The 9,142-nt window shown below is 65.7% G+C and overlaps 1 protein-coding gene across 4 annotated transcripts in view; it reads right to left on the bottom strand.

The window, feature by feature from the left end:
• Positions 1–2,353: 2,353 nt before the first annotated feature.
• CSNK1G2 (casein kinase 1 gamma 2) overlaps positions 2,354–9,142 on the bottom strand; it is a 43,623-nt gene continuing 36,834 nt past the window's right edge. For 3 of the 4 annotated variants that reach the window (XM_064497226.1, XM_064497225.1, XM_064497224.1), the window contains exons 4-12: positions 8,913–8,982; positions 8,361–8,509; positions 7,801–8,035; positions 7,500–7,585; positions 7,080–7,164; positions 6,818–6,966; positions 6,510–6,593; positions 3,030–3,136; positions 2,354–2,913 (exon numbers count right to left, since the gene is read on the bottom strand). In XM_064497226.1, coding sequence (XP_064353296.1) covers positions 2,859–2,913; positions 3,030–3,136; positions 6,510–6,593; positions 6,818–6,966; positions 7,080–7,164; positions 7,500–7,585; positions 7,801–8,035; positions 8,361–8,509; positions 8,913–8,982 — 1,020 coding nt within the window. In that variant the 3' untranslated portion in view covers positions 2,354–2,858. The remainder of the gene's footprint in view (positions 2,914–3,029; positions 3,137–6,509; positions 6,594–6,817; positions 6,967–7,079; positions 7,165–7,499; positions 7,586–7,800; positions 8,036–8,360; positions 8,510–8,912; positions 8,983–9,142) is intronic. The other variant, XM_064497227.1, reaches the window with a different exon arrangement.

Here is a 9,142-nt window from a genome sequence, read left to right as displayed (position 1 = left end):
GTTTCTTCGTGATTTGAGTCCGGGCTCCCAGAGGTGCCGTGAGGAAGGCAGGGAGCGATGGGCCACTTATTCGGGGGCCGAGCGCCTACGTTACCCCCTCCGGGTCTGTGTCACGTTTAGGCCGTCATTTTAAGACTGAAATTCTTTAATTAAAAACCTTGAAGGTTTTCGATGATTAAACACCTGCTGTAAAGAGGGGAGGGAGCTGGGCTAGGACCTGCCCCCCGCATCCCCCTGCAGTCCACGGGTGCCGGAGCAGCGTTTCGGAGCGAGCTCCTGCTGCTGGAGCATTTTGCCTTGCTGCGCCCGGGAGAGCTGGGACGGGCAGGGAGCTGCCCGCAGCCATGGGCCATCGCTGCTGTGCTGCCGAGCTCCCCCAGCCCTCGCTCCTGCTGCGTTAGGTGAAAAAGAAACTTAGACTAGCTTTAAGCTCGATATTATTTAGCAGCTGGGAAGATGCGGTGGCAGCGGGTGGCTGTCCCCTCTGCTGGGGACAAATACAAGGGGCCAAATCGCCTGGTGGCCCCCAGCCTGGCCTTGCCCTGCCCCAGGGATGGGGGACAAGGGCTGGGGGACAGGGTGCTCCTCTGTGTCCCCACCCTCAGGGCCATGCCATGGAGCACAGAAGAAAGTAGAGAGTTTTAAGGGATTTTTTTTTTAATTTTTTTATTTTTATTTTATTTTTTTTAAAAAAAGCCCCTAAACTCTATGGCTTCAAGGAAGCATCAGAGAAATTTAAATGCAATTTCTGTACACGTCTGTTTTAAAGCAATAACTAAACTCGCAATGGCCCAAACGCCCTCTGCTTCGGAGCCGCACACGTACAACCGCAGGGTTTGGCCTCCTCCCTGGAAGGACACGACGACGAGGGCGCGCGGGGCCCTGCTGCTGCTTGCCACGGCGTTACAGCCCCCGGGGGGGAGCAGCGGCCCTTTCCCGCACGGCTCCTCTTCATCCTCTGCCCGGGATTGTCTGAACTGATGCTCTGAGACGGGTCCGCTTCCAGTGAAGATTTAAGGCGAGATATATATATATATATATATATATATATATATATATTTTTCCTGTTTGCCTTGTTGGCGAAACAAGGGCAAACATTGCAAACCCCCCCTCCCCGGGGGTCTCCGCGCAGGGGTGCGAAGGCGCTAGCAGCGGCCGGGCTGCCCTTTCCCAGCCCCTGGTGCAGCCAGGAGCTAAGCGAGGCCGAAGGCTCAGCCGGGACCTGGCCACGGGGCGGGGGTGAAACCCCTAAGGGAGGGAGACGAGGGGCCCAGCGTGGGGCCCTGCGGGCTGGGGCTGGTGCTGGTGGCTCCCGGCCCCGCGCGGCCTTGGGGGACGGACGGACGCACAGACAGCCCACGGTTCGGCGATGGTGGGGTTGGACAAATGCTTTGTGGCAGCCACAGATGGGCCCGTTCTCCCCTCCCGCTCCCCCTCTGTTAGGGGAAAACAACAGGGTTTTGGTAAATACAAGTGTGCCCCAACCCCTCCCAAAAATGTGTTGTGAGCAATACACACCCCAGCGCGCGGCTTCAGGCACGTGGAAATGCTGCAGTGGCTTTGGGGGCTGGCTGGGGACAGGGGTGGGGGTGCGTGTGTGTGAGAGCATTGCTAAAAATCCAGTTTAACACCCCCCCCCCAAAAAAAAAACCCCCACCCTGGGGCTCAGGCCAAGGTGGGCAAAGCCCTTGCTGGCACCAGATGCCCATGAGCGGCTCTGGCACCGTGGTGCTCGCAGGCACCGAGCACCTCCTGGCCCCGGGGAGGCACTTGGCCACGGCCAGGAGCCTGGACAAACAGCAAATGGTTCATTTTTTACAAACTGAGCCCCAAAAAAGCCTGATTCCAGTGCCCCACGGCTGTGCCGGGGCCCTGTGCTATCCACCACCCCCCCCCCCCCCCGGTGCTGCTCAATCCCCCCAAAAGCTGTCAGGGAAACAAAGCCAGCCCCGTGCATCCTACGCCATCGCAGAGCCAGCGCTAAGACATATAAATATATATTTTATATATATATTTTTTTCTACCTTGTCCTGCACTGTCCCTTCCTGGGGCCCTTTGGTCTCGGCCAGGCGTCCCCCAGCCAGGCGGGAGAGCGTTGCCCTGGCCATGGCAAGACCACCCCGCGCCTGTATTGCTAGCAAAAGTGCATCGTAAAATGAAGTGTAAACGAGTTTTTCCCCAGTCTTCCCACCTCCCCCCGCCCCGTACCAGAGCCCTGGCGCTGCCGGTCCCAGAGGGTTGGACCCAAAGAGGAGCGAAACCGAAAGGGGAAGGATTTTGGAGGGGGAGGCCTGAAGAAAAAGCAGGATTTTAACACTGCAGATGACGGTCAAAGACTGACGACTCAGCACGCTGCACCGAGACTCACTTTAAATTAACTTAAGAGACAAAGAAGCAACAGGAGAAAAAAAAAAAAAAAAAAAAAATTTTCCTCCTTCGCCCACCGCTCTCGACTTTGTCTTCTGCTTCTCCTAGGACAGCGACGTGTTGGAGTCCGTAGAGTTGATCCCTGTTTTCAGACTAGTTATAGACTCAAAAGCAAGTGACGCTGCGGCTTTGTTTCGGTTTCTTTTCCTTTTTTTTTTCTTTTTTTTTTTTTTTTTTTTTCTTTTTGACGGACGCAGGAACTTCAGCGAAGTCGGGCTCGGCTCGAGTCAACGGCCCCGCGCCGGGCGAGCGGCAAGGGCGAGCAGTTTGGGCCCGGCGCCGGCCGGGGCGGGGGGGGGGAGGCCGCCAGGCCCGGCCCGTGTCCCCCCGGCCGAGCCGAGGCGAAGCCCCCGCCGGCTCCGTGTGCCGCCAGCCGGCCGCGGCCGGAGGGAGAGGAGCCGCCGCGCACGCCGCTCCACGGGCCCCGCCGCTCACTTCCGCCGCTTCGTGGTTTTCCTCTTCCTCCTCTTGAAGAAGCAGCAGCACCTGGAGGGGGGAGAGCGAGGGAGACCCCGTCAGAGCCACCCCCGGGTTGGGGGGGGGCCCATGGGGCAGAGCTGTCCCCTGCGGGGACGCGGGGGACACCGGCGGCTTCTCCTTACTTTGTATCGTCTGTCACCTCCACCTCGGTGGGGGCTGTGATGGGGGCGTTCGAATGGCCGGCGGTCGGGTCGTCCGTGTTCAGCTCGCCGTTGGTGGAGCTCATCACCTGGGGGGGGAAGGCGAGCGTCAGTGCCGGGGTGGCCCGGGGTGCTGGTGCTGAGCCTTGGTCCCCCCCCCGCCCCAGACACCCCCCTCCCCAGGTGTCCCACAGAGCTGCAGGCCCAGGGGCTGCCCCGGCCCCCCCGGCCCTGCCCGGAGCGAGCCGGCCTGGCCCGGGGCGCCAGCAGCCCCCAGGATGAGGCCCTAATCCCGCAAGCGGTGCCCGGGCTCGGCTCGCCGGCCTCAGCACCGAGGAAAACCCAACTGGTCCCTGAGCGGCTCCATCACCCCATCTGCATTGGGGGGGGGGGCGGGGGGGGGTTTGGTCCTGTCCCCCACCCCGGCGGGTCTCCAGGAGCCCCTGGCAGCGCTCCCGGCTCCCGGGCCGCCCCATGCACCCGCCGGGAGAGGAGCCCTGCGGTCCCACGCGGCTGCCCCCCACCACGGCCCGGCCCGGGAGGGGCTCGATGCCGGCGAAGCGAGGCTGGGGCTGGGGCCAGCAGCGGGGGGTCTCGCTGGAGCCCCCTGCTCCCGCTGCCCCCCCCCCCCCCCCCCCCCCCGGCAGGGCCGGGGTGACCCAAGCGATGGCGGCAGTGCCAGGCCATCCCAGCAAGGACGCTCAGCCCTTCCCGAGCTCATCGGACGGACGCAGCCAGCAGGGACCATTCAAGCTATAACCCCCCCTGCCCCCCGAAACAAGCCCTGAGCCCCCCCGCCATCGGCTCCCCCCCACAGCGCAGCCGGGGCGCGGATGGAGGCCGGGAGGGAGGTTTTGCCACAGCGAGAGTGGGGACGGCCGCCGGCACCGAGCAGGGACCGAAATGGGAGGAGCGAGGCAGCGCGCGAGCCGGGCCGCGACCAGGCCGGGAGCGACGTCCGGGAGGGAGCGCGCCGGCGGAGGAGCCCCCCCGGAGCAGCCTCGCGAGCGGCGGAGGCGGCAGCGCCCGGCGGGGACGGCAGCGGAGGCGGAGAGGAAGCAGCGGCAGGCCGAGACGAGGGGGGGCTGCGGCGGCCCAGCACAGCACTGCCGCCCCCGCGAACCGCGCGGGCTCCAGCCCAGCCGGCGTGCGAGGCGAGCGGCGGAGAGCCGCGAGCTGACGGCGGACAGGGACGAGGTCGAGGCCGAGGCCCGGGCAAGGGGCCACCGAGCCGGGCTCCAAGCTCCGTTCAATTAATGGAGGCCAGGGAAAAGCCCCAGCTGGGCTGACGCCGCTGGGACCGGCAGCGCCGGGGCAGAGCTCGATGCCTGCCCCCGCCGTGCCGTCGCGGCGCCCGGAGCCAGCGACCTGCCCCAACCGCCCTCCGAGCGCCCGCGGCAGCCCCCGGCAAGCTGCGGCAGCCCCCGGCAAGGCCCCGTGCGCCGCGGGGCAGGCGAGAGCCCGGGCGCGCGGAGCCCTTTGGCCGCCCCCGGGGCGGAGGAACGGGGCCGAGGGCCCAGCGTGGTCGCTCAGCCCGGGCGCAGAGCCAGGCCGCGCGCCGCAGGCTGAATGGGCCCCCTCGCCCGCCCGCCCCTGCCCTCGGCGCGTGGTTGCGTGTACCTGGACGGACCCCCCGAGCCTGCCGGCTGCCAGGTGAGCTCCCAAAGGCTCCTCGGCAGGCTGCCCAGCGGCCTGAGGATCCCACAACTCCGTCCCCTCGGGAGGCTGCTCGCGACAGGCAGGAGGAACAGAATGAAAAGAAACAAAAGAAAAGAAAAAGAGGAAGAATGGGGGAGAGAAAGGAGACGTGGAGGGAAAGGGCGGGCAGGAGCGGCAAAAGGAGTTGAGAAAATAAGACATGCAAAAGCAAAACCATGACCAGAGCAGCTCGAGTCTGTGATGGCGGAGAGGCAGTCGGAGAGCATCGCCCCGCAGAGGGGCCCCGGCAAGCCACCGCCGCGGTGCCGTGGGGCACGCGCCCGTCCCGCCACGTGTCCCAAGTGCCCGCTGCCCCGGGGGCCGGTGTCGCCGCGCTGCGGAGCCGGTGGGCGCAGCCGGGCCGCCCGCCGTGCGGGAGACGGCAGGGGGGTCGAGGCAACACGGCCGAGCGCTCTCCCACCAGCGCCGCGTTGGGAGGCAGACGCGGGGCGGCTGCAGGAACCGGGTTGTGCCGCAGCTGCAGCTGCTCTGCTTTCCCGGGATCCTCCGTTTTCCCGCAGCATCGCGTCGCCCCATCGCCAGCCCCTCGCTACGGCGGATGTCACGCAGCCCTGCGGGTGCTGGGGGGCCCCGGAGCCCCGGGGTGGCAACGGCTCCTATGCCGCCCCTCTCCCTACGCGAGTTTGGGGCTTTGCTTCTTCGCTGCCCTCGAGGTGGGAGAACTAACGGCATTTCTCAGCGGCTGGAGGCAGAGAGCAGATCGCACCGGGAACAGGTTCCCAGGGATGAGGCGCTTTGGAGACCTTCCCCTCGCCGGAAAGAAGCGCTGCCCAGCTGCCGGCTGCGAGAGCGGGGCTGTGCCAGGCTCCCCGCGCTCAGCCCGGAGCGGCGAGGGTGCTGCTGGGCCGACACGCGGGCGAGGGAGAACCGGGCGCTGCACCCGCCGCTCCAGCAGCCCTTTTGCAGCTGCCCTTGGCGGTTCGAGCCGGGAGGACGAGGGTCTGTGCAGGGGCGGTGGGGAAACGCGTGAGCTCTGCTCTCAAATGGCAGCAGGCCCAACGCCACGTTCTCCGCGTGAGGGGACGGAGAGGCTACGAGACCAGAGGCCAGGGCTGGGATGCTCCGGGGCCGCGGGCTGCTCTGCCGCAGCCTCCCAGGCTGGGTGCTGCCTGCGCCCATCCCTCTGCCTCAGGGCTGCTCCAGGCTCAGCCCCAAGTGCCCTGCTGGATCCAGGGAGAAGCCGGCCCCCTCTCCGGCACGGGGGCACGCGCTGCTCAGCGGGAGCTACACGCCGCCGAGCTGCCCCTCAAATCCTCCCTGAGGCCGTAGCAGTCCTCTCCCTCGTCCCGTGTCCCCATCCCGATCATACACGAGAAGTGACGCCGTGCCGCACCGCACAGGCCCAGCTTCCCAGTGGGGATGCGGCACCAGGAACGTCGTCCAGGTGGAGGTGGCTCGGCCTGTACCGTGCCGGCACCCACCTTCCGGCCAGGGCGAAAGCTCGCCGCTTGCCAGCTGGAGGCCAGGCCTGGCGCTTCCCGGCTGTGTTACAGCCTCCTCCGGCTGCTTCCTTCGGTTCCCGCCGGGCTGCCTGGCCCCACAGACACAGCCCTGGGTCCCCCGCGAGCCACAGACCCAGATCCGTAGGGAGGAATCTCCCACGGACCGCACTGGGGGACAAGGACGCCCCGGTCTCCGCCTCCGCGCAGAGGCCGCGCCGGGCTCTGCGGGTCTGTGGACCGGACACCCGAGCCGCTCACGTCCGCGGTCCCGCGCCCCGGCCGGGGCAGTGCCGTGGCTCACCTGGTGTTTGGTGTGTGGCTGTGCTTTGTCTCTGTTCGGCGGCTGCACCTGCACCTCGCTGTGCATCGTGCCGATGGGGGTGGGCTGGGGACACGACAGCAACATCAGCGAGCTCCAAAACCACCCCAGAATCAGGGCCCAACCTCAGCCCCAGCTCTAGCCCCAGCAGCTCCACGCCTGGTGCAGCGGTGAGGAGCCCACGGAGGTGCCCACGGCGGCAGCCCAGGTGCCGGCTCAACCGTTGGGCTCCCCTTGGGCCCTCCCTCGCGCCAGCACCCTCTGCAGCCAGCAGCTCCCCCTCCACTCACCAGTGGTTTCCCTGCCCAGTCGTATTCATAGTCGAACACGTAACCATTCCTCTCGAATAAGTCTGTGAAGAGCTTCCGCAGGTAGTCATAGTCTGGCTTCTCGAAGAAGTCCAGTCGCCGTACGTAGCGCAGGTACGTGGCCATCTCTTCTGCGGGGACAGACCGGGCTTAATTTGGGCAGGGAGACGAGGTGCCAAGCCAGCGGGCACTTGGGACCGGGGCCAGGCTGGGGATGGGGACAAGCCACACAGAGTGCCCTCACCTGGGAAGTTCTCACAGAGCACCTCCACCGGTGTGGCTCTCTTGGTGTCACCGATCTTCTGATACCTTTCCTTTAACGTGTCGGCCTGGCAGAGAAAAAGGAGCAGGTCAGCACGAGGGCGAGGCAGGTCCCTGGGAGAGGGGAGGGCGTTGGGTGCCGTCAGACAACAAATGGGGCGTTGGTCCCCCTTTTCCAGGTAACAGTGACAGCTCAATCCCAGGGAATCCCCTACCCCCAGGGTTCAAGCGAATTTGAGGGTTCCCCCCAAAAAAGAAGTGACTGTTCTTCCCCAGGAGGATCCTGCAGTGCCTGCAGTTACTCAGGAGACCCTCTTGCACCCTTAGTGACTCCCCCATGGACCCCGACACTGCCCATGCCAGGGAGCAGCCGTTCCCAGGGACAGCGGGAGCTGGCAGTTACCTTGAGGCCTTGCCAGGGAAGGCTCCCGCGGAGGAAGTACATAAACATGTGTCCTAACGCTTCCAGGTCATCCCTGCGGCTTTGTTCTGCGCGGGGAGAAACAAGTCACAGGCCCGTTCCTAACACGGCCGTCTTCCCTGCCCACCTCCCCTGTCCCCTCGTCCCCTGCCACCACCCCAGGCCAAAGAGCAGGAGAGGCAGTTTTCCTCCCGCTCCACCTCCGGCAGCGGGGAGCTCGCACCCTGCAGCCCCCTTCCCTTTCCCGTCGGGCGGAGAGGCTGCGCCGGCCGCGTGCGCTCACCTTTCCCGAGGTGGGTGTTGATGCTCATGTAGCGTGCTGTCCCTGTCAGGCTCTTGTGCTCTCGGTAGGGGATGTGTTTTTTGGTCTCGGGGTCAATATACTCTTTGGCCAGGCCAAAATCGATGATGTGGATGGTGTGCTGCCGCTTGCTCCCCGGCCGCCCCACCAGGAAGTTCTCCGGCTTGACGTCTCTGTATATCAGGCTTTTGGTGTGGACGTACTCCATCCGCGTGATCTGGGGGCGGGGGGGGGACATCAGCACCGTGGCGGGGGCACGCTGGACGGCAGCCGCAGACCCAGCTCCCCTCGCCCTCGTCCCCGGGGCCCGGTCCTGCTCGGACGCCAGGACTGAGCGGGGTGAGCAGCACCGAGGTCCGCAGGGAGTGCTCGGAGAGGGGCTACGCGGGGGCGAGGCAGAGCCCTGCCACGGGACAGCAGCAGCTCTTCCCTGCTGGATCCCGGCAGAGTCCGGCCTCCCCATCCACGTATTGCCCCTCGCCCCCAGGGTGGCTCGGGCGAGCCGCGCGGAGCGGCACGCGAGGCGGAGGTGCCGTGCTCACCAGCTGGATCGCGATCATCAGGACAGTCTTGAGCGTGAAGGTCCGATCGCACAGATCAAAGAGGTCTTCCAGGCTGGGTCCCAGCAGCTCCAACACCATGGCGTTGTACTTCCCGCAGGGGCCGAAGTAGTAAACCTGAGGAATTCCTTCTGCAAGAGACGGAGCCGGGGCTGTCAGCGGTGGCGGCAGGGCTGAGCAGCACGTGGCCATGCCGTTTCCAGAGCCGGGATGGGGGCTGCTGGCAGCGGGGGTCCCCCCAACCACCCTCCCTCCACGCCCCAGGCAGCCCGGCTCGGCTCTGCTCCGGCAGGAGGGTGAAGGAGGCAGCTCCAGCTGCATCCCTGACTTTGCCGCAGGGGAGGCGGGGAGAAAGGAACTAAATAAAAAGGGATCAAAGATTCGCCGTGGCTCTGCATAAAAGCGGCCTCTCTCAGCTGAGCAGATGGGCAGCTTAGGCCAAGGAGCGAAGCGGCAGAGTCGTATTTGCAGGAAGCCTCCCCTGTCGCCCTGGCGGCCGGCTCCCGCCCCGGCAGCACGGCCCCGGCCCCGTACCTGCATTGCCGAGCTGTTTGTAGAACCGGTACTCCAGGTGCAGCTGGGGGGCCCGGGATTTGATGGGTTCCTTGAAGGAGAGAACGAGAACAGGTAAGGCCGTTGTAGAGAGCGGGACGTTAGGGAGGTCTGGGCGTCAGACACCTCCTGGGCATGTCCTGGGTGTGACCAGCTGGGGCATGTCACGGCCGCTGCAGAGCCGAGAGCAGTCGGGGCTGAGAAGAACCGGT

This window comes from Dromaius novaehollandiae, chromosome 25 (assembly GCF_036370855.1).
Source record: "Dromaius novaehollandiae isolate bDroNov1 chromosome 25, bDroNov1.hap1, whole genome shotgun sequence".
Lineage (NCBI taxonomy): Eukaryota > Metazoa > Chordata > Aves > Casuariiformes > Dromaiidae > Dromaius > Dromaius novaehollandiae.
This window is presented reverse-complemented; position numbering and strand designations above follow the sequence as displayed.